This window comes from Muscardinus avellanarius, assembly GCF_963383645.1.
Source record: "Muscardinus avellanarius genome assembly, chromosome: 18".
In the NCBI taxonomy this organism is placed as follows: Eukaryota; Metazoa; Chordata; class Mammalia; order Rodentia; family Gliridae; genus Muscardinus; species Muscardinus avellanarius.
In genome coordinates, this window is record NC_137804.1 from 40,362,145 (window position 1) to 40,389,218 (window position 27,074).

The 27,074-nt window shown below is 48.6% G+C and overlaps 2 protein-coding genes across 2 annotated transcripts in view; one reads left to right on the plus strand and one right to left on the minus strand.

Moving 5' to 3' along the window:
* Positions 1-13,408, plus strand: part of SLC1A6 (solute carrier family 1 member 6) — a gene marked incomplete at both ends in the record, with an annotated part of 18,715 nt that extends 5,307 nt beyond the window's left edge. Inside the window, 7 exons of the mRNA XM_080715209.1 lie at positions 598-802; positions 2,607-2,649; positions 4,571-4,914; positions 6,984-7,217; positions 10,039-10,233; positions 11,440-11,574; positions 13,213-13,408. Coding sequence (XP_080571335.1) covers positions 598-802; positions 2,607-2,649; positions 4,571-4,914; positions 6,984-7,217; positions 10,039-10,233; positions 11,440-11,574; positions 13,213-13,408 — 1,352 coding nt within the window. The remainder of the gene's footprint in view (positions 1-597; positions 803-2,606; positions 2,650-4,570; positions 4,915-6,983; positions 7,218-10,038; positions 10,234-11,439; positions 11,575-13,212) is intronic.
* Positions 13,409-16,205: 2,797 nt separating this feature from the next.
* On the minus strand, positions 16,206-17,168 carry OR7C2 (olfactory receptor family 7 subfamily C member 2; the record flags this gene model as incomplete). Its single annotated transcript, XM_080715411.1, has 1 exon — positions 16,206-17,168. One exon carries the CDS (start codon positions 17,166-17,168, stop codon positions 16,206-16,208), a length of 963 nt encoding a protein of 320 aa, XP_080571537.1.
* Positions 17,169-27,074: the final 9,906 nt, after the last annotated feature.

Sequence of the window (27,074 nt, forward strand, 5' to 3'; positions counted from 1 at the left end):
TTAATGACTCAGTTCTGCTGCGGCAGCTCAAATGCAGCCCAGGTGATATGTGAACAAATTAACATGGTTGTTTTTCAATAAAACTTTATTTACAAGTTAGGTGTGGTGGTTCACGCTTGTAATCCCAGTACTTGGGAGATCGAGACTGGAGGATTGCAGCTTTGTGGTCAGCCTCAGCTACTTAGTGAGGCTCTCTGCAACTTAGTGAGACCCTGTTTCAAAATAAAGAAAAAAAAATAGGGCTGGGGGTGTAGCTCGGAGGTCAAATGCCCCTGGGTTCCATTCCCAATACCAAAATAAAAGGGCTGGGGATGTAGCTCAGAGGTAGAATGCCCCCTGGGTTCCATCCCTAGTAACACACACACACACACACACACACACACACACACACACGCACAATGGGGGTGATATAAAGGTGTATAAGGGAAATGGAATGGGAAGAAGATGGTGCTGTGGGCAGATGGATTTTGGGGCGCCATGCAGGAAGTGGTGGCCGGTGGTCCTTGAACTGGAGGTGCAGGGTGGGCGGTGTGGATGGACAGGTGGGAGGATGGGTGTGGGTATGCCACCGTGGCAGCGGTGCCCTCTGTCCTCCAGGAATGGCGTCCCTGGACAATAAGGCAACGGGACGGATGGGGATGCGGGCGGCCGTGTACTACATGGTGACCACAGTCATCGCGGTGTTCATCGGCATCCTCATGGTCACCATCATCCACCCTGGGAAGGGCTCCAAGGAGGGGCTGCACCGCGAAGGCCGCATCGAGACCATCCCCACGGCTGATGCCTTCATGGACCTGGTCAGGTGATGCCCTCTCTGGTCTGGATGGGATTTCTGGATGCGTAGGCAGACCATTCAAGGGAACCAGCAGGCGTGGGCAGACCCAGCCTGGAAATGGCGAGACCGGGGGGTTCTTGTTTGGGGTACCCATTTTCTTCCCGGAGCCTTGCATGTATCCTCCTAGAGCACAACTCTTGGGATCCGGTCTTTGCGCCCGAGGTTGCCATGGCGTTGTCTCGGGCTGGGTCACAACAGCTGGCATCCGTCTGATGTTCCCAGGTTCCACAGAGTGATTCTTAACATAGCGTTTGCCAACCAGATTCAAGGCTAGACATATTTCTACTCTAGTCACCAACGTGTGGGTGAGTGGGGGGATGGTGGACTTGGCTGAGTTTGGGAACCATCCTTTGTGGTGTTTTGGGGTACCAGCGAATTGAAGTCTTGAGCCTTCTATCACAGAGGGCGCTGGCAGGATGCTCAGACACCCTGGGTTTGAGGTCTGCTTTGGATGAGGGGGGAAGCACAGAGGTTCATCCAGCTCTCAGCCCTGGAGGTTGGGAGGCTAGGAGCACGCGCCCGCTTCCGGCCAGGGTCTTGTTGCAGCAATGTAACATGGCGGAGGACGGCCTAAGGTGACGGCTAGCGTGCCAGAGAGACCTTGCTTTCATAAGAAAGCTACTCCCCGTTACTCCACAAGTCCATTGATCCAAGAATGGATTGATCAGTCTACAAGACTGGAGCCCTTAGGACCCAGTGACCTCTTTAAGGCCCGCCTGCCAGAGCCTACATATGAATAAATTTCTTTTTTTTCTTTTTCTTTCTTTCTTTTTTTTTTTTTTTTTTGGTGGTACTGGGGTTCCTGGAAGCCCTTCTACCTCCGGGCTACACTCCCAGACCCATTTTTACATTTTTATTTGGAAACAGGGTCTCCTAAGCCAGCGCGCGTGGCTGGCTTCGAACCTGCGCCATCCTCCTGTCTCCGCCCCCCAAGCGCGGGGATTACAAGCATGCGCCACCACGCCCAGCTTATGAAATGATTTGTATGTGATAATATAGATAATCTGTATATGGAATAAATAAAAAATGCCTTGTATATTTACAGGTGCACCTTTAGCAATATGTGGCTCTGGGTCAAACATACAAGTTCCTATGCTTTGACCTCTCTGTGTATAAAATGGCATCCACAGCCCTTACTCCTAGGGCTATGATAGTGTTCAAAATTCTTTTTTTTTTTTTTTTTGTGGTACTGGGGTTCCTGGAAGCCCTTCTACCTCCGGGCTACACTCCCAGACCCATTTTTACATTTTTATTTGGAAACGACCCATTTTTACATTTTTATTTGGAAACAGGGTCTCCTAAGCCAGCGCGCGCGGCTGGCTTCGAACCTGCACGATCCTCCTGTCTCTGCCTCCCAAGCGCGGGGATTACAAGCGTGCACCACTACGCCCGGCCTCAAAATTCATTTTTTAATTTTTTATTTTTTTGGTGGTACTAGGAACGGAACCTAGGGGCCTTCTACCTCCGGGCTACACTCCCAGACCTATTTTATATTTTATTTGGAAACAGGGTCTCTTAAACCAGCTGAGGCTGGCTTTGAACTTGTGCTATCTTCCTGTCTCAGCCTCCCAAGCGCTGGGCGTGCACCACCACGCCCGGCTCTATGATAGTGTTTAAAAGTCAGAGGACATAGGTCAGTGCTGGCCTAGACTAAGTATTTGCACCTTGGCTGACATTACTACTATTCTTGCCTTTATTGCAATGATTACCCCAGACTCTCTTCCAAGGTCTAATCACTTTCCCTTCATTTGATATTTTGTTTTCCTTGCAGAAATATGTTTCCACCCAACCTCGTGGAGGCTTGCTTCAAACAGGTCAGGGGGAGTGGCTAGTTTATCCAAAGGGGGTTGGAGGAGGGTGGGGGGAGCTTGCTGCTGAGCAGATGGGCCTGAGGGGGCGATGGGCGGGCTCTTGGAGGATTTGGGAGAATGAATGTATTTCCTGTGGGTGCAGTGGTGGAGAAGAGAGAAGGACAGCTAGCCGCGGTGGTGCACGCCTGTCATCCCAGGCCTTGGGAGGCTGAGACAGGAGCATCGCAGATTCGAAGCCAGCCTCAGGAATTTAACAAGATGCTCAGCAACGCAGCAAGACCCTGTTTCCAAACAAACAATAAAAAAGGACTGGGCTGCCGGGCGTGGTGGCACACGCTTGTCATCCCCGCGCTTGGGAGGCGGAGACAGAAGGATCGCGCAGGTTCGAAGCCAGCTGCACGCACTGGCTTAGGAGACCCTGTTTCCAAATAAAAATGTAAAAATAGGTCTGGGAGTGTAGCCCAGAGGTAGAAGGGCTTCCAGGAACCCCAGTACCACCAAAAAAAAAAAAAAAAAAAAAGGCTGGGCTGTAGCTCAGAGGTAGAATGCCTCTGGCTTCAATCCTTAGCACTACACACACATACAAAGGAGGGGGAGAAGGAGGAGGAGGAGGAGGAGGAGGAGGAGGAGGAGGAGGAGGAGGAGGAGGAGGAGGGATGAACCCAGGCCAAGGGTTGCATGGGCGTGGGCAGCTCTGAGGCTGGGGTTGAGATTCCAGGATTTCTGGGTACAGATGGTGGAGAGAGACCTCCAAATCTGGCCGAGCATTGCCTTAACCCTAACCTTGGAGCTTGTGAAACTGCAGAATCTATTCTTGGTGATTGCCATTCCAATTGAAGCAGAACAGCCACATGACCCAGCTATAAGACTCCTTGTAATCTTTCCAAAAGAATGAAAGTCAGAATACTAACTAGAGTGATACGTGCCTAGACATACTGAGAACTGCACGATTCTTAATAACCCAACGATGGAAGCAGCCTAGGTGTCCACCAATATGTTAACAGATAAAGAACATGTGGAGTAGACATACAGTGGGATCCTACTCAGCTGCAAAGAAGAACGGAATTACGTCATTTGCAGAAAATGGTTGGAACCGGAGACTGTTACGCTAAGTGAGGTCAGCCAGTCTCAGAAAGTTAAAGGTCGTATGTTTTCCCTCGTATGTGGAAGCCAGAGAGAAAATCGGAAAGGCATGGAGGCTCTGAAAATGAGCAGAGAGGGGAATAGACAAGTGGAGGGGATTGAGAGAGGAGACAGAAAGGGGAAAAGGAGGATTGAGGAAGAAAATGATTCTAATAACACCGTGCCCGTTTATTAAGGTCTCACCATCAATCTCACCAAGAGCTGTGTGCATGTATGTTCGTATCATATATGCACAGGTTGAGCCTCACTATAATGTATATAATTCCAATGCACCAGTACACGTCTATTAAAAATAGTTTAAAAATTAAAAACGAGAAATTTAGAAAATAATTAAAAATAACAAAGTCATATGTTAACATGGTTAAATTTTTTTTCCATACTACCTTTGAGCTATACCCCGAGACCTATTTTATTTCTTATATTGAAACAGAGTCTCACTAAGTTGCTGAGGCTGGCCTGGAACCTGTGATCCTCCTGTCTTGGCCTCCCAGCTACTGGGGTTATAGGTATATGCCAGCATGCCCAGCTTGTTAACATGATTTTATGAAGAATAAATAAGCTGTCTATTTAAACAATAATAGCAGCAGAACCTACGCTCACTCTTCCATACTAGGTTTTCCCATTCCTGTACACTGGTTAAATCATCCATTCACTCTCCCAGATCTACTGAATAAGACTGTCCTCGGGCGTGGGAACCAGAAATTGGGGTGTGTGGGAACTTCCCTGGGTGGTTTCAATCCATGTGCTGAACTGAATCTGGGCCCGTCTCTCCGCGTTTCAGTTCAAGACGCAGTACAGTACTAGGGTGGTCACCAGGACCATCGTGAGGACAGAGAACGGGTCTGAGCTGGGTGCCTCCATCCCTCCACCGTCCTCGGTGGAGAACGAAACTGGCGTCCTGGAAAACGTCACCCGGGCCTTGGGCACCCTGCAGGAGGTGATGAGTTTTGAGGAGACGGTGCCGGTGCCCGGCTCGGCCAACGGCATCAACGCCCTGGGCCTCGTGGTCTTCTCTGTGGCCTTTGGCCTGGTCATCGGCGGCATGAAGCACAAGGGCCGCGTCCTGAGGGACTTCTTCGACAGCCTCAACGAGGCTATTATGCGGCTGGTGGGCATCATCATCTGGTGAGTCTTGGGCTGTGTGGGGTGGGACGGTGGAGTCTGGGCTGGGGCTGGCTGGGCTTTGCAGAGGCTGTGAAGGGCTCGTTGAGGACATTTGGCCGAAGTTGCTCATCTTTGTACTGGTCAGTTCATTAACTAGCTCATTGATTCCTTCATTCCCTCATTCATTCATTTCTGCAGCAATTTATCTACTAGTTCACCCCTTCATTCACCGATCCACTCACTCATTCTTCAGCTCAGTGACCAAATCGTTCCTTCACCCATCCATCTATCCTCACGCTTCCATGCACCAGGCATACTGTGCGTTTAACTCTTGTATTTATTTTTTTCGTGACTGTAACTAAATGCCTGAGGGTGGGTGGTTTTATTGAAAAAAGAAAAGCTTATTGAGCTTACAGTTCTGGAGCCTCAAGGGCGTGGCCTCTGCATCAGCTTTACTGGTGAGGATCTCAAGGCAGATGGCCCGTGCTCAAGCGAGAGGTTATATGACAGGGTAGAAAGCCAGAGAGGAATCAGGGGTCAGGCGTGGTCTTAGAGCAACTCTTAAGAGAACTAATTCAGGATCCCATGAGAATTGCCTGCTTTTTCTCAAGGACAACCTCCCCCATGACATAAGGACCTCATCCTAGACTACACCTCTTTTTTTTTTTTTTTTTTTTTTGGTACTGAGGATTGATCCCAGAGGCATTCTACCTCCAAACCACACCCCAGTCCCTTTTTTTTTCTTTCTTTCTTTTTTTTTTTTTTGGTGGTACTGGGGTTCCTGGAAACCCTTCTGCCTCCGGGCTACACTCCCAGACCATTTTATATTTTGAAACAGGGTCTCTTACGCCAGCGCAGCTAGCTTCGAACCTGCGCGATCCTCCTGTCTCCGCTTCTTCCCAAGCGCGGGGATTACAAGCGTGCGCCACCACGCCCGGCCCCCAGTCCCTTTTTTAAAAAAAAAATTAAATAGAGTCTTGCTAAGTTGAAGAGGCTGACCTCGAACCTGCAATCCTCCCATCTCAGCCTCCTGAATACTGGGATTACAGCATGTTCCACCAGGCCTGGCTAGACCACGCCTCTTAAAGGTCTCACCACTTCTTAACATCATTGCGCTGGAGACCAGGCTCCCAGTGCAGGACCCCATAGGAACACACTAAAACCAGTAATTCAAAGGTCATTAGGAGGCTTTAGGCTAAGTCGGCAGCTTGGGAGAGCATCCAGTGGGAATGGGAGGAAGACTTTATTGGGGCTGAGCGGGAGGTGAACGAGCAGTGTCGAAGGCCCAGCTGGACTGGAGACGGATTCACAGCACCGTCGCTGGCCAGGTTTGGTAAAACGTGCAGACGAGCCAGGGGCTTAGTATGGGGGAAGGGGTGAGAAGTCACCGGTAGCTGATCCAGGATTGAGGAATTCTGCAGAGACCAAGGCAGAGCGAGGGAGGCCAGGGAGTCGAGAGGGGTCACCTGGAATAAGTACAGAATGAGCGTCTCAGGGTGTGAATTGGGGGGAGGGACACGCAGACGCAGCCCCCAGCAGACTCCATGAGGACAGAGAGCACACGCCTGGGATACAGTAGGTGCCCAATGGACAGCTGTTGAGTGAATGAATCCATAGATGGGTTTGAGACACCAGTGGGAAATTCTCTGAAAGGCCAGGACGGTGAGGACTTGAAAATGTGCTCGGGTAGGAGAGAGAGAAGGGGCCCGAGGACTGCAGATCACATGTTGGGTGGAAGATAATGGAAGTCTAGGGGGCCAGAGGTGGGGAGTCAGCAGTGTGCCCCGATGGTTGCTGACGATCGTGATGATGTGGAGTTGCCTGGGGAGGGTCTGAAGGGGAGACTGGGATGGAGTCCTCACGAGGTTGCACACCCTGGTGTCGTAGGAACCTTGCTGCTATTGGGGTAAGGTGTGATGAGCAAGAAGGGGAGGTGGGGCATGCTTGTGGGACCCGGCGCTGTTCGTTAATGCAGAAGAACGTGTTGTGTGGTCGGCACTGCCCGGCTCCGGGCTCTGACTTGGGGAAGCCGGCTTTGGGCCCCTAGGGGAGGTTGGGAGGCCTCCCTGACAGGTGTGTGTCTTGCCCAGGTACGCACCTGTGGGCATCCTGTTCCTGATTGCCGGGAAGATTCTGGAAATGGAAGACATGGCCGTCCTGGGGGGTCAGCTGGGCATGTACACGCTGACCGTCATCGTGGGCTTGTCCCTGCATGCCGGTGGCGTCCTGCCGCTCATCTACTTCCTCGTCACCCACCGCAACCCCTTCCCCTTCATTGGGGGCATGCTCCAGGCGCTCATCACCGCCATGGGCACCTCATCCAGGTAGGACCTCGTGCCCCGCTCTCCCTGGACCCATCTCTCACCCTTCATGGGCACCACTTCTTTATTTTTATTTTTTGCGGTACCAGGGATGGAACCCAGGGGCCTTCTACCCCGAGCTACACCCCCAGTCCTATTTTTTTATTCCTTATTTTGAAGCAGGGTCTCACTGAGTTGCAAAGACCTCAATAAGTGGCTGAGGCTGTCCGTGAACCGCGATCCTCCTGTCTCAGCCTCCCGAATGCTGGGATTATAAGCGTGCCAACCACGCCGGCCACCAGCACCACTTCTGAATGCGCCATAACGCCAGGGGCCCTTGGAGCGCCTCGGGTGGTGGATTCCTGGGGGCCATTTTTTGTCCTGGGTTGACTCTCCTGGTCCCTGTTTTAGCCAACTTTTTTTCTTTTCACTGTGACTAAAAATACTCAACAAGCACAAATTAGAGGAAGAAAGGTTTGTTTAGAGCTCACAATTTCAGAGGGCTTGGCGATTTCAGAGGTCATTCCATGGTTAACTGGCTCCTGGTGGTACAGAACCGCTCGGCTATAGGGCTTTAGGGCACAGCAGAGGGGAGAGGGAGAAGCTGTGTTCAGCTTATGGTGGCAGAAGGGGAAAGAGAGAGAGAGAGAAATTGTGTGTGTGTGTGTGTGTGTGTGTGTGTGTGTGAGAGAGAGAGAGAGAGAGAGAGAGAGAGAGAGAGAGAGAGAGAGAGAGAGACAGACACAGACACAGACACGCACACATGCAGAAGACAGGGACAGATACAGTCCCAGAGACCACGCCCCAGGGATCCTCCTTCCAGCCACATCCTCTGAACCTGGCTGCACCGAGGTGGGGGGGGGGCATCTGAAACACAAACCACAACACCCCCATTCTCCTCTCTCGTTCCTCCATTTTATATGTGGGGAACCAGGTATCAGTTCTGAGTTTAAGAGGAAGGTTTCAGGTGCCCGGATCTCAGTCATTTTCCTGGCTCAGAGGGGTCTTCCCTGGAGACGGCGGTGTCTGAGCTCTCTTGGAATCCTCCTCCTTTTTTGGCGGTGTTTTTAGGGGGTCATTAAAGAGGTCTCTTACTCCCCATCATCCCAATTCAGAACAGTTTGAGAGGCTTCCCCCAGAGCCAAAAGGACAGAAGAAATGGATTATTTTTACTGCCTATAATGCTAATTGAAGAATATGCCTTTTTTTTTTTATACTAGGGATTGAACCCAGGAGCATTTTACTTCCGAGCAACACCCCAGCCCTTTTCACATTTTCATGTTGAAACAGGAGCTCTCTAAGTTACTGTGGCTGGCCTTGAACCTGCAAGTCTCCTGTCTCAGCCTCCCAAGTACTGGGGTTGCAGATGTGTGCCACCATGCCTGGCTGGAATGTGCCTTGTATTTTATTTTACTGAGGATTGAACTCAGGGATATTCTACCTTCAAGCTACACACCCAGACCCCTTTATTTTATTTATTTATTTATTTATTTATTTATTTATTTATTTATTTATTTATTTATTGGTGGTACTGGGGTTCCTGAAAGCCCTTCTATCTTCGGGCTACACTCCCAGACCTATTTTATACTTTTTTTAAAATTTGGAAACAGGATCTCTTAAGCCAGCGCGGCTGACTTCGAACCTGCGCGATCTTTCTGTCTCCGCCTCCCAAGTGTGGGGATTACAAGCGTGCACCACCACGCCCGGCTATTTATTTATTTATTTATTTATTTATTTATTTTTGTGGTATTGGGGATTGAACCCAGGGTATTCCACCTCTGAGCTACACCTCCACCCCTTTTTACTTTTTGCTTTTTGGACACACAGTCTTCAGAGTCTCTCTATATTGCTGAGGCTGTCCTTGAACCTGTGATTTTCCTGTCTCAGCTTCCCAAATACTAGGTTTATAGGCATATACCACCATTCCTGGCCCCCTTTTATTATTTTATTTTTATTTTTTGGTGGTACTGGGGATTGAAACCAGGGTCATTCTACCTTTGAGCTACACTCCCAGCCCTATTTTTTATTCTTTATTTTGAAACAGGGTCTCACTAAGTTGCAGAGGGCCCCATTAAGTAGCTGAGGCTGGCCGTGAACCTGCAATCCTCTTGTCTTAGTCTCCCAAGTACTGGAATTACAAGCATGTGCCACCACACCTGGATCCCACTTTTATTTTAAAGCAGGGTCTCACTAATTTGCCGAGGGTCTTACCAAAGGGCTGAGGCTGGCCTTGAACCTATAAACCTCTTGTCTCAGCCTTCTAAGTATGGGGATTACAGGTGTGCACCACCGCTTCTGGCTTAGATGTGCCTTTGAATACGTGATCACTACAGATGGGTTCCGCTGTGTCCCAGAATTACCCTCTCCCCTGCTCTCCGTGGAGCCAGACACCCACCAGCCCACCCTGTGAGTCCAGGCTTCTGCTTGTATGACTTAAAGCTGACCAGGCAGAGGACTGATCTTGTGTCAAGCTGACCCCATGTGAGATGCCCGTTTCTGCCACTAAACCACCCAGGGATGCGGTCGCCCTCTTTCCTCTGCGCATGGGTGGGGGTGGAGGGGCCAGCGTGCGGGGGTGGGGAAGGGGTCCTCCACATTACTTTCTCTTATCTCTCAGCTGTGGGACCTCACGGTGCAGGACTGGGTTGGGGACAGGAGCAAATGGCCAGAAGCTACGGCTTCAAGTGGGTCCACGGCCCTCGGTGGGTCCTGGGGCCCCACTGCGACTTCTGCCTGCACAGCTGAGGCCGTGGGATGGCCGTGCCCCTGCCCGCCTCCTCTGGCTCCACGTCCCACCCGGTCCCTCCACACTCTCCCCCTTACGCCCCCTCGGCTGTCTCCCCAGCTCTGCGACCCTGCCCATCACCTTCCGCTGCCTGGAGGAGGGCCTGGGCGTGGACCGCCGCATCACCAGGTTTGTGCTGCCCGTGGGGGCCACGGTCAACATGGACGGCACCGCGCTCTACGAGGCCTTGGCCGCCATCTTCATCGCTCAGGTCAACAACTACGAGCTGAACCTGGGCCAGATCACCACCATCAGGTGAGACCTGCGGGCTGGGGGCCTGGCGCAGAGACCGCTGAGGTCATCGTTGTGGCCGGAGCAGGGCCGTGGCTGGAGGTCAGGGGGCCTCCGGCGGTGGGAGGGGAGGTGGGAGGAGCCTGATGCGGGAAGAGAACCAAGGTGAGACTCAGCTGCCCGAGATGAGGCAAGAGGAGGGTGCTGGCCAGAATCATCATCACCATCATCTCCTCCTCCTCCTCCTCCTCCTCCTCCTCCTCCTCCTCCTCCTCCTCCTCCTCCTCCTCCTCCTCCTCCTCCTCCTCCTCCTCCTCCTCCATCTTTTTGTATTGGGGATTGAACCCAGAGGCATTCTACACTCGCGTTATACCCCAGTTCGATTTTTATTTCTTTTTTTGGAAACGGGGTCTCGCTAGGTTGCCAAGAGCTTCCTAAGTTGCCATGAGCCCGTGATCCTCCTGTCTCAGCCTCCCAAGCACCGGGATTACAAGACCTGACCCTTGTCCAGAATCTTCTAAAGTGTGCACTTTAAACCCCCTCCCCCCTTTTTGCAGTACTGGGATGGAACCCAGGGGCATTCTACCTCCGAGCTACACCCACCCCTATTTTTTAGTCTTAATTTTGAAACAGGGTCTCACTGAGTTGCAAAGGGCCTCACTAAGTAGTAGCTGAGGCTGTCCTCAAACCGTGATCATCCTGTCTCAGCCTCCGAAATGCTGGAATTACAAGCGTGCACCACTATACCCGGCTTTTTTTTTTTTTTTTTTTTGTACTGGGGATGGAATCCAGGGATGCTCCATTCTGAGCTACTATTTTGGTTTTTGTTTTGAAACAGATTCTTGCTCAGCTGTTGAGGCTCTTGCTAAGTTGCCGAGACTGGCCTCAAACCCACGATCCTCCTGTCTTAGCCTCCCGAGTCCTGGGATTACAGGCGTGCACCACCATGCCTGGCTCCCTTCTGCAATTCTGCTGGTCTCTCTCCTTGTTTATCTGAAGTCTCTTTGGCTTCCTATTTTATCTCTTGCTTCCACATACGAGAGACAAGGCAATGGAATAATACTACATGAGATCAGCCAGCCCTGGAGTGTCAGGGGCCACACAGCGTTTCTTGTCTGCGCTGGCTCAGGAACTTCATTTGAGATGCCTGGAGGACCCGGTCCCTTCCCCTTACTTTCCCTCCTCCCTCTTCCTCTCCCCTGAGTCTCCGTGTTCTCTCTCTACTTGCAGCATCACGGCCACCGCAGCCAGCGTGGGGGCGGCTGGCATCCCCCAGGCGGGGCTCGTCACCATGGTGATCGTGCTGACATCCGTTGGGCTGCCCACGGAGGACATCACACTCATCATTGCCGTGGACTGGTTCCTGTGAGTGCTGGAACCTCCAGTGTCTCTCCCCGCCCCACGGCTTTCCCTTGTGGGATCCAGCAAGGAGAGTTTTACAATTTATTAAAAAAGGGAGGAGCCAGGTTTGGTGGCTCACGCTTCTAATCCCAGTACGTGGGAGGCTGAGACAGGAGGATCGCAGGTTTGAGGCCAGTGTGTAGCTCAGAGGGAGAATGCCTCTGGGATCAATCCCCAGTATCAAAGAGAGAGAAAAAACAGAGCCTTGAAGAGTCCTACAAGCCATGGCCTGTGGACTCCAAAGACCACAGTGGACTCCACAGTGGATATTTAGAGGCGGGGAGGGGAGAGGAAACAGAACCTCACCCGTTGGCCAGGATTGTTGCTCTGTGACCTGTTCCATGCAGATATCACAAAAACCCTGACCCCTGGGACAGATCTGGTTTGCAAAGTCTTTTTTAAGATTACTTTAAAGAACAAGTGTTTTTTTTTTTTTTTTCCCCTAAATTGCTGAAGGAGAATTCTAGTTTGAAAGGCCAAAGAAGAATTTTATACGTGGGAAAAAACACATTAGAGTCAGGAGTTATGATGGACGGAATTCACCTTTTAATGATGGGTAGAGCAACGCCAACGGCCCAGCCGTGGTGGGTTTATGAATTAAAGATGTGACATCTAGCCAAGATGTCACCTACGTGGGAAGAAAACAGGAAAACATCTTTTCCCGGTACCGGGGATGGAACCCAGGGGGGCATTGTACCTCCAGCCTACACCCCCAGCCCTAGTTTTTAGTTTTTTGAAACAGCGTCTCACTGAGTTGCGAAGGACCTAAGTAACCGAGGCTGCCTGTGAACTGCAGTCCTCGGGTCTCTGCCTCTCGAATGCTGGGATTACAAACCTGCGTCACCATGCCAGGCAAAAGCATCTTCAAATAGATAAGGATCCTTCTTTTTCTCCCTCCTTCCTTCCCTCTCTCCCTCATTCATTTGTAGTAGGTATTGAATCCAGGGGTGTTCTACCTCTGAGCTGTACCCCCAGCCCTTTTTTATTTTGAAATGGGGTCTCCCCAGATTCCTGACGATCTTGCTAAATTGCTGAGACTGGCCTCAAACCCGTGATCTCTTACCTCAGTCTACCAAGTACTGGGATTACTGGCTCCTTCCTTCCTTCCTTCCTTCCTTCCTTCCTTCCTTCCTTCCTTCTTTCCTTCACCTTCCTCCCTCCCGTATTCTGTCTTTCCTTCCTTCTCTCCCTCCTTCCTTCCTGAGGTTTGCATAAACACAAAGTCTGGGCTTGTGTGGGACCCGAGTTCCATTTGAACAGCCCATCCTGGTCAAGCTACCCTGGGCCTACCCTGGTTTCCTCATGGCGTCCTCTTTCCTGATTCTACATGGGTCTCAGCTCCTGATTCCTAATTGTCTGTACTGGTTATTCACATCTTTAAAAACAGAAAGCACATTGCTAAGAGCAAATGGGACCTTCTTGGAGCTGGTCCAACCTCAGCCTGTTAGGAGGGGAAACGGGACAGAGAAGGGCGGGACCTGCTGAGGCCACAGATTGGACTGGACTGCGAGCCCTGACTCCCAGCCCGGGAAGCCCCTGCCCTCTCCCTTCTGGAGCTTTCCAAGCCCCAGCTAATGGCGACCTCTGTCTCTTCCCCACCAGCGACCGGCTGCGCACGATGACCAACGTGCTGGGGGACTCCATCGGAGCGGCCGTCATCGAACATTTGTCCCAGCGGGAGCTGGAGTTGCAGGAAGCTGAGCTCACCCTCCCCAGCCTGGGGAAGCCCTACAAATCACTCATGACACAAGAAAAAGGGGTGTCCAGGGGCCGGGGAGGGAACGAGAGTGCCATGTGAGGCCAGGTGGGAGGGAAGGGCGCCAGGGAGGGACCCCGGGGATGGTCGGCTGCCCAACTGACCAGGGGCCCAACACACGTGTTCTGCTTGGCTTCTCTGGGGAAGAAACTGAGATAAAGGAGCAGGGTTGAAAGCCGTGAGGTCTCTGTTGTCTCTGAGGAAAGAGGGGACTGCCTCTCCTGGGCTTGGGGCGGAGGAGCATCAGCTTTGAGCAGAAGAAAGGTCAACCATTGTTCTTTACTTTTTCAAGGAAAAGAAAAAAGGCCAAGGAATGCAACTATTATCACAATTAAAAAAAATATTCAGCCAGGCTGGTGATGCACCCCTGTAAGACCAATACTTGGGAGGCTGAGACTGGAGAGTCACAGGTTTGAGGCCAGCCTCACCACTTAGACCCTGTTTCAACATAAAAAAGAAATGAAACAGGGCTGGGAGTGTGACTCAGAGACGGAATGCTTCTATTTTCAATCTCTAGCACCAAAAACAAAACAAATAAAACACAACCCCACAAATATTTGTGGACTTTGTGTTGGAGTTCCAAAGACTACTTTAAGATTCAGTGATTCACCAGAAGGACTCACACAGTTCAGAAAAGCCATCGTGTGATTCACTGCACTGAAAGGTACAAATTAAAATCAGGGAAGGCAGCTGGGTGTCGTGGCACACGCCTGCGACCCCAGTCCTTGGAAGGCTGCGACAGGAGGATTGAAGGTTTGAGGCCAGCCTCAGCCAGCAACTTAGCGAAATTCTCAACAACCTAGCAAGACCCTGTTACAAACTGAAAAATAAAAAGGGCTGGGGATGTAGCTCAGAGGTAGAGCGCCCTGGGTTTAATTTCTGGCAAACACACCAAATACACACACACACACACACACACACACACACACACACACACACACACCAGTGAAGGCAAAGGTGTGTGTGGTAGAGTCCAGGATGGACCAGACGTGAATATTTCCAGCTTCTGGTCAGCGGGTGGTCAGCGGGTATCACCACAAGCAAAGTCACGCCCGGCTAGAAACAGCGACGATGAACATTGCCCAGGCAGCACAGCTGTGTTTTTCACAAAATAATGGGACAAGATGATTTTTAAAAGAGGAGTAAAGAGGGAACCTTCACCCTTTCTTAAGTGAACGTGTGTATGAAACCTGTGTTCATCAAGTCACTGTGAACATGACTGAATTTACCTGCCAGCCCAAAGTCCCTTATGAAATGATAACCTCTGTATTTCTTGGGCCAGGTTCTACCTTATCTTTAATCATCCACCATCTAATTTTTATTCCATTTGTCAAAGATTTCCTGAGCGCAAACTCCTTAGCTAGGACCCTTTCCTGAAGTCCAGGGAATCTGTTGGGATGAGGACAAGAGTCTAAAAGAGAAGGTCTAATGGAAAGGATACCAGGGGGAATACAAGGGGGGAAACTTGGGTGAGTTGCAATCACATTGTCTCAGAAAACATTTCTGAGAGCTGGGTGTAGTGAAGCACACCTGCAATCCCAGTCCTTGGGAGGCCGAGACAGGAAGATCGCAGGTTCGCTTCCAGCCTCAGCAACTTAGGCCCTAAATAAAATAAAATAGAGCTGGGAGTATAGCTCAGAGGCAGAATGCTTCTGGGTTCAATCCCCAGTAACACACACACACACACACACACACACACACACACACACACACACACACTCTGTGAAGGGGTTTCCGGGACATTTTCACAATATTGTAGGTGCACGTTCTGTCACTTAACGGGATAATTGTTAAACAGACTGGATTGATGGAGACCAGAAAGACACGTGCAGCAAAGTTCTTGCTCCCATACGGATGAGAATGAAGTTGGTTTCACAGACGTCGCAGAACAGGGGTCGCTGGAAGTTAGGGTGGGTAACGGGGGAGGGGGAAAGGGAGGTCTGACAGAAGGCTTAAAATTCCATTTCATGGGAGAAATCAGTTCTAACGTTCTACAGCGCAGTAGGAGGATAATAATTTTTAAAAATTCAGGAGAGAAGAGTTCAAATAAAAAGAATTCACGGTAAAAAGAATCGATGTGGGTGTGGTGGCACACGCCTGTCATCCCGGTACTTGGGAGGCTACGACAGGAGGGTTGCAGGTTCAAGGCCAGCGCGTGGTTACAGGGCAAGACCCTGTTGGTCTGGGGTTGTAGTTCAGTGGTAGAATCCCCCTGGGCTCAAACCCCAGTAAAACACACACACACACACACACACACACACACATACACACACACACACACGGAAAAAAAAGCAATGAGAGATATTTCAGGATCTGGGAATGCTAATCCTGGCTTGATCAATACACATAGCATACAGGTATTGATGATCACATTACCAATAAAAAATACCGAAGCCGAAATCATTACTGCAGGCGTGTGAGGAAATGCCTGGTTGGATTTGCACGAAGTAAAAGTGGCTGGTTAGATAGCGAAGTAGAGACCAAATATGTAACTTCTTTGGGGGCGGGGGTACTGGGAATTGAACCCACCAGGGGGCATTCTACCTCTGAGCCACACCCTCAGCCTTTTTTATTTTTTATTTGACAATAGGGTCTTGCTAAGTTGCTGAGGGTCTTGACACATTGCTGAGGCTGGCCTCAAACCCGCGAGCCTTCTGTCTCAGCCTGCTAAGCTCTCGGTTACAGACGTGTGCCACCACGCCTGGCTCAATATGTAACTTTATGTACCTAGGGCAGGAGAGAACCCAAAGGAAAATGCATTAAAATACACAAAAGTAGAATATAGCACCGGGTGAAGGAGGCCGGGCTTCCTGGTCCTCAGTATCGTGCACGTGGCTGCTCAGGAGGGTCCTGCAAAGGTCCTTCCACCTAGAGACGCCATCTTGCTGAGAAGCCTCCCCAGCGCCCCCTGGATGTCCTTGTTCCTCAGACTGTAGATGAAGGGGTTCAGCATGGGGGCGACCACAGTGTACATCACAGAGGCCATCAGATTCATCTCAGAGGACGGCGTGGCGGCAGAACTCAGGTAGACCCCGAGGCCAGTGCCGTAGAACAGAGACACCACCGAGAGGTGAGACGCACAAGTGGAAAAGGCTTTGCACCTGCCCCGGGCGGAAGAGATTCTCATGATGGAGGAGAAAATCCGAGAATAGGAGAAGAGGATCCCAGCGAGAGGGAACACGGCCAGGACAATGGTCACAAGATACACCACGATGTTATTGATGACCGTGTCAGAACAGGAGAGCTTGAGGATTTCAGGAAGATCGCAGAAGAAGTGAGGGATCTCCATGTTTGCACAAAAGGACAGCCTCAGGGTGGTCAAGGTCTCGGGCAGGGAGCCCAGGACGCTGACTGACCAGGACGTGAGGGCCAGTCTGAGGCAGAGGCGCGGGCTCATGATGGCCGCGTAGTGCAGGGGGTGGCAGATGGCCACGAAGCGGTCATAGGCCATCACCGCCAGGAGCAGGTTGTCCAGGCACCCGAATGCAATGAAGCAGAAGACCTGGGTGATGCAGCCGGCAAAGGTGATGCTCCGGCTGCGCGTCTGGATGTTGAGCAGCGCCTTCGGGACCGTGGTGGAGGTGAAGCCGGCGTCAGCGCAGGACAGGTTGGAGAGGAAGAAGTACATGGGCGTGTGCAGGTGGGCGTCGGAGGCGACGGCCAGGATGATGAGCAGGTTCCCCAGCACGGTGACCAGGTACATACACAGAAGCAGAGCAAAGAGGAGGGGCTGCTGCTCGGGGTCCTCCGCCAAGCCCAGGAGGAGGAAGTGCCCGGCGCCCGTGTGGTTTCTTCTTTCCATGGGGTGGCTTTCCAGAAGGAGGAAGAACAAAGAACACGTGACTCATTTCAAATTGGGATTCCCTATGGTGACCACGGTACGTTTTGCTCAAACCAGGGAATGCAAGCAACCGTCTTGGCTAATCATCGGATGCTTATTTTACTTATTTTTATTTTTAATTTATTTTTATTGGTGCATTTTAATCACACGGCATCACGAGATTCAAAGTACATAGATATCCATGCACACAGCACTTGGGGCGTTTCTCTCCATATTCCGCCCTGCTCCCCCTTCCTCCATCCTTGAACACATCAGTGAGGTTGGTAACGCTGCCTTCGTACACGGTCATAACATTATTTTAACTGTCCCCTTCCTCAAGCCTCCTTTCCCCCCTCGTCCGGCCCCTTCCTCTATTCTGCTGGTCTCTCTCCTCATGTACCTGAAGCCCCTTTTGTTTCCTCTGTTATCTCTGCTTTCTACACACGAGAGAAAACAGATGACCCTTGGCTTTCTGCAACTGGCGGATCTCACTTAGCATAGTATCCTCTAGTTCCATCCATTTGGCTTCAAGTGTATAATTTTGTTCTTTATGGCTGAGTAAAACTCCATTGTCTGCCTACAGCACATCTTTGTCATCAGTTCATCTGCTGGCAAACATCTACTCTGCTTTTATAATCCAGAAAAAAATAAATTAGATTCCAGTCTCTCAACTTGCATCAAAATAAACTCAAGATGAATCAATGACCTAGAAATTAGACCAGAAACCTCAAAATTATTAGAAGAAAACATAGCACCAACTCTCCAACAAGTAGACGCCCATACACACTTCCTCAACAAGACTCCTAACCCTCAGGAAATAAAACCAAGAATCAACAGATGGGGATGGCATCAAATTAAGAAGCTCCTCACAGCAAAGGAAACAATCAGAGTCTCAAGAGAAAGGCAACAGAATGGAAGAAAATCTGTGCCGGCTACTCCTTTGATAGGGGATTAATATCTAGAATATATAAAATACTTTAAAAACTTAGCACTAATATAGTCAAATAACCCAACACCCTCCAAAATAAAGAAGATGGCTGGAGGCCAGCCTTGGCATGTTAGGGAGGCCTGGTTTCAAAATTAAAAAAAAAGTTCTGGGGTATAGCTCAGAGGTAGAATGCTTCTGGGCTCAATCTCCAGTACCAAATAATGATCATAAATTTTTATTTATTTATTTATTCATTCATTCATTCATTCATGCAGTACTGGAGATGGAACCCAGGGACATTCTACCTCCAAGCTACACCCCTAGCCCTATTTTTTATTCTTTATTTTAAAAAAGGGTCTCATTGAGTTGCAAAGGGCCTCACTATGTAGCTGAAGCCTCCATGAACTGCGATCCTCCTGTCTCAGCCTCTCAAGTCCTGGGATTACAAGCATGCACCACCATACCCGGCTTAATAATCACAAATTTTAAAAAATGGGCAATAGAGCTTAATAGACAATTCTGAAAAGGCACATACAAATGACCAGTAAATATTTGAAAAAAATTTCAACACCATTAGCAATCAGGGAAATGCAAATCAAAACCACCCTGAGCTTCCACCAAACTCCAGTTAGAATATCAGTTATCAAGGACACAAACAATAATAAATGCTGGTGAGGATGTGGGAAATAGGAATTTTTATTCACTGTTGGTGGGACTGCAAATTGGTGAAACCACTGTGGAGATCAGTACAGGGTTCCTCAAAAGGCTTCAGAATGGAGCTGGATGTGGTGCCGCAGGCCTGTCATCCCAGTATTTGGGAGGCTGAGACAGGAGCATTGCAGGTGTGAGGCCAGCCTCAGCAACTGAGTGAGACTTGTTTCAAAATAAAAAATAACAGAGGACTGAGGGTGTAGCTTGGATGTAGAACACTCCTGGGTTCACTCTCCAGCACTTCCAATATCCCCAGAAAGACTAGGAATGGAGCCACCATTTGACTGCGGTCCATCTCCTGAAATCGGGGCTCTCTACCTACCTGCTTCCCGCATCCGGAGCTGCAGCGGTGGCCTGTCCGTGTCCCCGGGTCCTTGCTTCCTTGGTGGATGGAGATTCTGCTCAGCTCCAAGGAAGGGTGGGCAGGGAGGTGATGTCAGGTGTGTGTTCCCTTCCAGGTTATCACTGAAGTAATTCATTCCTGGCACGCTGGAGCTGTGGGCGAGAGGATGAGGGGCATATCTATTATCAGGGCGCAGAGGTCGAATTCCCTCCATGCTCATTACATAAATTATTCCATTGTTACACTATTCTTGTAGTAATTGGTTCTCAAGACGGAGCGACCTAAAATAGATGCATGTATTGTTTACCTCCTGCTGGCTTGGTTTCCTTAGGGTCCTCTCATTTGGAGACAAGAAGACTCCTTCCCCTGGGACTCTTTGCTTACAACGTTATTTTCTCCCTGGACTTGATCTCCTCTGATCAACATCTTTTCCCAGGAGGATTTGCTCCGCATTCGGGATGGAGTTTACTCACTCCATCACAGGTATATGCAGACACAGTTTGCAAGCCTGTGTGAATTCTGAGCACCTTAACTTGGAGCTGTGGCCCCGGATCGCTGCCTAGGCGATCCTGTTGCAGTGATTTTGCCAAGTGCCACTCCTTACTACTGAAGACACAGTGTGGCAGGGTTCCAGGCAGTGAGAGTTGGCTGTCCACACAGGAGTCTGGAGGAATCTGGAGCACCACAGACTCAAGGCAAGCCCATTGCCCGGTCCTCCACATTCCAGTCCAGAGAATGTGAACTGATATGGTAGCCACTCATAGTCATCAAGGACTTGGATTGTACCACGTGGGAAGTAGGAACCAAACTACAAAAGATTTTATTTAGTGTTTTTTTTTTTGTACTGGGGATTGAACTCAGGGGCATTCTACCTTTGAGCTATAACCTCAGCTTTATTTTATTTTTTATTTTATTTTATTTTTTTATTTTTTATTTTTTGGTGGTACTGGGGTTCCTGGAAGCCCTTCTACCTCCGGGCTACACTCCCAGACCTATTTTTACATTTGTATTTGGAAACAGGGTTTCCTAAGCCTGCGTACGTGGCTGGCTTTGAACCTGCGCGATCCTCCTGTCTCCACCTCCCAAGCGCGGGGATTACAAGTGTGCGCCACCACGCCCGGCTTTATTTTTTATTTTAAAAAAAGGTCTCACTAGGTTCCTGAGGGTCTTGCCAAGTTGCCAAGGCTGGCTTTGAACCTGTGATTCTCCTGCCTCAGCCTCCCAAGTACTGAGCTCACAGACATACACCACCATGCCCAGCTAAACAATCTTATTTACTTTCAATTATTGTTATTTAAATAGCTGAATGTAGTCAGAGGCTACCATTTGAATTGCACAACACGGTTTTAAGGGGCACATTCTTTGGGATGGTGTTGCTGCCTGAGGAGAAATAGGAGGGGAAAGTGCACCTTTTCATACCCAACTTGGAGCCATACTGGTTAGCAGCCCAGGCCAAGGTCTAGGACTCAAGTCTCTTCATTGTATCTCATGTCTATGATTGAATGGATGCTGAGGGTTTCCTCCTGGCAAGGTGTTGATGATGATGATGACGACGAGGAGGACGATGATGATGATGATGATGATGACGACGACGAGGAGGACGATGATGACGACGACGATGATGACGATGATGATGACGATGCCAATGATGCCAATGACGATGATGCTGATGACGATGATGACGACGACGATGACGATGATGACGATGACGATGACGACGATGATGATGATGACGATGCCAATGATGCCAATGACGATGATGACGATGACGATGACGACGATGACGATGATGACGATGACGATGACTGCGAGAGACTGGCTCAATCGGGATGGCCGCTGAGTCCGTTCGGGACCGAATTATCTCAGAAAGGTGGACAAAGGTTTAGGTGGTAGTTCTGTAGCCACTTATCTGCAGTGATTTTTTTTTTTCTTGTGCAATCGACCACTTTATTCTAGACACAAGATTTTTTTTTATATTTCCCTATTTCCCCGTGATTCCCTAGTAGAAAAGTGCAAACACCCAAAATACAATAGTGAGATATACATGTAAATCACCAACCCTGAACAAGACAAAAGTAAGGCCTGTGACATCACAGGTCTTTGTGATTGAAACCAGTCCCATGACCCTGCAGGTGGGTCTTGTGCTTCAAGTCAGCCCCTTTGGCCTTGCCTTGCAGCTGCAGAGGCTTTTAGTGGGCAAATTCCAGAGGAACAAAAGTCACACCCAAATTACTTGAAGAATTCAGTTTTTAAGAGTTTTCTTTAACCCTTTCGGAACCTTTTATTCCTAGGGCTTAGTCCCATGTCCTTCTCTATCTAGCAACCTCCTTTGAGCTGCATAGGGATGAAGTTAGAGATTCCAGCTTTCATACATGTAGTTGGCATAGGGAAATCCGTGTACATTTGTGATGATTTAGAGGATTTCAATGAATGTCTGCTGGATTTTGTCTGCAATACTATCTGCTGTCTGAACGCTTCACCCTATTAAACACTTAAAATATATTTTAGCAGACAGGGCCCAAAAAACAACATGAAGTTTTATTATATCTGTCCTTTATTCTGTCATAACTATTTTAACCAGGTGGTGTCGCCCTGTCTCCAGGCAGTGCTATCACGAGGTGCAAAGGTCAAGATCCCTCCTAGCCCTGGCTCTATTGTAGTGATTAGAATGAAGGTCAAAGATAGGAAGGAATTCTGCATTTGTAATTGCGGTAGCTGGGATGCTTCCACAGCATCTGAATTCTGACTAGATTTACATCTTTGAGCAAAGCCGAGGGCGTTTAGAGGCTCAGACAAATTACTAGAAAATTTTCCACGGACTCAGTTTCTCCCACAGTCCTGATCTTACATCACTGGAGCAATTCGTGTGGAAAGTTAAAACAATCATTACCAAAAGAATAGTAGTTATGAAAGAATATCTAAGAGTGGGGGAGTACTTTGGCCAAAGGCAACGCTCCCTCGGGGCTCCTCCTTGAGATGCGCAGCAGTCATGCGTCATGTGTGGGGGCACACGCAGACATCAAGGAAAGGGCCGTGGCAGATGACGATGACGATGATTATGGTGATGATGTGCTGGGTTAAACCCATGGGTGCTTTACCATTGAGCAACACCCCAGCCCTTTTTGTATTTTTATTTTGGAACAGGGTCTTGCTAAGGTGCTAAAATTCTCGCTAAGTTACTGAGGCTGGTCTTGAACTTGCAATCCTCCTGTCTCAGCCTCCCAAGAACTGGGATTATATGTGTGTGCCCTGTACTGGGCTCAGGGAAAGCTACTTATTATTATTATTATTATTATTATTATTATTAGTAGTAGTAGTAGTAGTAGTAGAGGCATTCCACTTCAGAGCTACAACTCCAGCCCTTTTATTTTCATGCTTTTATTGATGCATTGTAACCATACATCATGTTGAGGTTTAATGTGTTAGAAACCTACATGCACACAGCACCTGGTGCATTTCCCTTCAAACCCCACCTTACTTTCCCTCCCAGTTCATAATATCGAACTGGATACTGACAGATTCAAAAATATAACCCTGACCATTTTTTTTTTTTTGCAGTACTGGGGATTGAACCCAGGGGCATCCTACCTCTGAGCTATACCCCCAGCCCTATTTTTAATTCCTTATTTTGAAATAGAGGGCCTCACTAATTAGCTGAAGCTGGCTGCGAACCTGCGATCCTTCTATTTCAGCTGCCCAAGTATTGAGATTACAAATGTGTGCCACCATGCCTGGTCCATATCCCTATCCTTTTATTATTATTGTTGTTTTTAATTTTGAGATAGAATTTCACTCTTACTGCATGCTAACCTCAAACCCAAGGCCTGGCATTCTAGGCAGGCACTGCTATCCCCCGCTCAGGTTAAGTTATTGTTTTAGTGAAACCTAAAGTAGCCGCCCCTCCCCACCCCTTTAGGAAGTACACTCTGCTTACAGCTTCTAGGCTGTGAAGTGATCAGGCATGAGCCTAGCTTTATACGTAATGCAGGCAAGGGACTCCTTGTCTTGGAGTTGGCAGGAAAATCAGAGAAAGTCCAAACTTATGATTGATTGGGATGGCGGGTCCATGTATGGCCAGATTTCTTAGCACTTGCTGAGTTCTGGGAGGTCAAATCTGTGAAAATACAAAGATTATATACATGGTCCTTTCTCCCTTCCTTCCTTCCTTCCTTCCTTCCTTCCTTCCTTCCTTCCTTCCTTCCTTCCTTTCTTCCTTCCTTTTTTTGCAGTACTGAGGATGGACCCATGGGGCATTCTACCTCCAAGCTACACCCCCAGCACGACTTTTTATTCTTTGTTTCAAACCAGGGTCTCACTAAGTCACGAAGGGTCTCACTAAGTAGCTGAAGTTGTTCTCAAATTGAGATCCTCCCGTCTCAGCCTCCCAAGTACTGGGATTACAGTTGTGCACTGCCATACCTGGCTCCTTTCTTCCTTTCTTCACACTGGGAGAAGCTGAGGGGATCTCACTTTTTACTGAATTTTACTTTTATTTATTTATGTTCACTCTTTAATACTTTCATTGGTGCACTGTAATTATACATCAAGTAGACTCAAACTGCTACAAGCCGACATGCACACCACACCTGATGCTTCCCTCTGGACCCCACCCCGATCCCCCCCACATGTTAGTGAGATGCTGGTTGATAGGGATTGAGCCTGTATTGATTTTGTGTGTGTGTGTGTGTGTGTGTGTGTGTGTGTGTGTGTGTGTGGTACTAGGGATGGAACCAAGGGGCATTCTACCTCTGAGCTACATCCCCAGCCCTATTTTTTATTCTTTATTTTGAAACAGGGTCTCACTGAGTTGCAGAGGGCCTCACTAAGCAGCTGAGGCTGTCGGCGAACCTGGATCCTCCTGTCTCAGCCTCCCGAATGCTGGGATTACAAGCGTGCACCACCACGCCTGGCTGAGCCTGTATTGATTGTTAATAAGAGCTGACAATAAAATCCTTTTCTCTGCCTCTAAGCTGTCAGCCAAGAGCTGCAGCCAGTACTGACCTCGGTCAACTAAAAGTTAGCCGTTAGCCCAGCTAAACATGGAATGCTAAACTAAGGTTGTTAAGAGAACCCTATACTGATTACCAAGTACACAAAAGAGTTGTGTTCAAGGCCTCCATACTCTAAAGGCGCGTTTACATAATAAATAACTTCTAGCAGATAGAGATAAAAATGGTGAAAACCCCCCAAGGACATGGAAGGATGGTACAGGCCTTCCTCAAAGAGGGCACATACCATGTGACCATGTGACTTGTCAACCAAGTAGCACATCTTGGTCGTAACAGAGCCTTGCACCCAGAGGCAATGGGCAGGCCTGCACCTGCATCAGGGCAGGGGCAGGCAGAAAGACTATTGGTCAAGCAGGATGGGAGAGAGCGAATCCTTATAAAAACCGTTCTATGTCCAAAACCCCAGTGTCTTCCTTTCGAGGCCTCCGCTGCGTCCCTCTGATGCAGTGCTTTATTGTTCTGTCCCTTCTTTCTACCTTTGCAATAATAAAATGCGCTTAAGCTCACAGCAGTATAGTCTGGCTGGTTTTTCTAAACTAGCTAAGAATAAGAACCCACGTCAACATCTCAAACTGTTGCACTGGTGATAACTTCCTATGTGTACGCAGCACTGTGTGAGCTGTTTCCTTCATCAGCCCCTGTCCACCCTCCCACTAGTCCCTCCTCACTTATCTGGGGGTCCCTTTCTCTCCTACTTTCTCTCTCGCTTCCACATATGAGAGAAAATATCTGACCCTTGATGTTCTTAGCATGATGTTCTCCTGTTCCATCCATTTTTCTGCAAATGATGTAACTTGTACAATGAAGTTTTGCTCTGCCATGAAGAACATAATTTTTATTTTAATTGTACAAACTATGACATATAGTCTGAAGAGTTAGCCATGCACAGCCAGCATGTAAAGACCATATCAGGGTGACTAATATTTGCATCTCTCTTAACATTTTAAATAAGGTGTTTTCCTTCTTTTTCTTTTTAATATTGGTGCATTGTATTCATACATCTTAATGGAGCACAAGGTGGTAGAGGCACACACGCACACATCACTCACTCGGCCCTTCCCCGGTTCCCACCCCATTTAACACCTCATAATTGTACATAGTCCTGGAGTACCGTGTGACATTTTACTACATGTATAGAATACATACCCGTCAAATGGGAATAATTAATTAAGTAATGTTTTTGTCTCCTCATTACTTTGTTTTTACATCTTTCTTTCTTTCTTTCTTTAATATTGGATATTGAACCCAGGGACATTGTACCCCTGAGCTATATCCCTAGCCTTTTGGATTTAAACAGACTCTGGCTAAGTTGTTGAGAGTCTTACTACCTTGCTGAGGCTGGACTCAAATATACAATCCTCCTCTCTCACCTCCCAAGTACTGGGATTACAGAAGCGCACCACCATACCTGGCCTCCGGCTCCTTTTGAAAGATGTATATTAATAACAGATTTACAACCCCCCACTCTCTGTGGTACAGCAGTTTATAACTATGATTCCACCCTCCACATTTGCAAAACTATGAAATTATATCACAGTCATCTGGATAATCCAGGCTACTCTTTTTTTTTTTTTTTTGGTGGTACTGGGGGTGGAACCCAGGGGCTTTCTACCTCCAGGATATCCTCCCAGACCTTTTTAATATTTTATTTGGAAACAGGGTCTCACTAAGTTGCTGAGAGCCTCACTAAGTAGCTGAGGCTGGCTTCGAACCTGTGCGATCCTCCTGTCTCAGCCTCCCAAGCGCGGGGATTACCAGCGTGCGCCACCACACCCGGCCTGGCTACTCTTTTAAACTCAGCTCTTTAACAATGCTATTCTGACGGCCACCTTACCTCTCCCTTCCTGTGTAAGCTTACCTCCTCAGAGGTTATGGGAATTGAACTGTGCACTCTTTTGGAGGCTTTCTTCTTCCTGCTACAATGTCTTGTCTAGTCCCTCAACAGATGAACGGATAAGGAGAATGTCGTCCATACACACAATGGAGTTTTACCCAGCTAGAAAGAACAAAATTATGTCATTTTCAGGAAAATGGATGGAACTGGGGAATATTATGCTGAAACCAGCTAGTCTAGAAAGCCAAGGGTCGTATATTTTCTCTCATATGTGGAAGCCAGAGAGAAAATAGAAAGCAAAAGGGACTTTAGTCTAATTAGTGGAAGGGGACGGGAGGGGGAGAGGACAAGAGGGGGGAAAAGGAGGATTGGGAAAAGAAGCAGTTCAAATAAGTTTACATGCATACAAGAAGGTTTAACTATCAATCTCACCAACGTGTTTATTGGGAAGAAGAGGTGGGTATATGGAAGGAAATACACACATGTATTTGTATCACATCGACTCAACTATGATGTTTAATTACAATTATACAATTGCAATGTATAATAATTACAGTAAAAGTATGAAAAAGTGTATTAGTTGATGTCACTCAAGGCTCGTCTATAAAACAATTGAAAACAAAATTTATGACAGCCTTGAGATTAAACAATACAATTTCTTGCTGGGCGTGGTGGCGCACGCTTGTAATCCCCGCGCATGGGAGGCGGAGACAGGAGGATTGTGCAGGTTCGAAGCCAGCCGCGCGCACTGGCTTAGGAGACCCTGTTTCCAAATAAAAATGTAAAAATAGGTCTGGGAGTGTAGCCTGGAGGTAGAAGGGCTTCCAGGAACCCCAGTACCACCAAAAAAAATAAAATTTCTTTCAAAATTATATGCAAAGATGATTTGTGATGGAGAAAACCTAAAACTGTCTCCATCCTTCTTTCTTCCTTCCTTTCTTGCATGTTGGGGTTTGAACCCAGGGCCTTGTACACTCTAGGCAAGCGCTCTACCACTGGACTACACTCCAAGACCCTGCAACCCAGGATCCAAGTGTGGTCTCTGGACCTGGACCGTAGCACA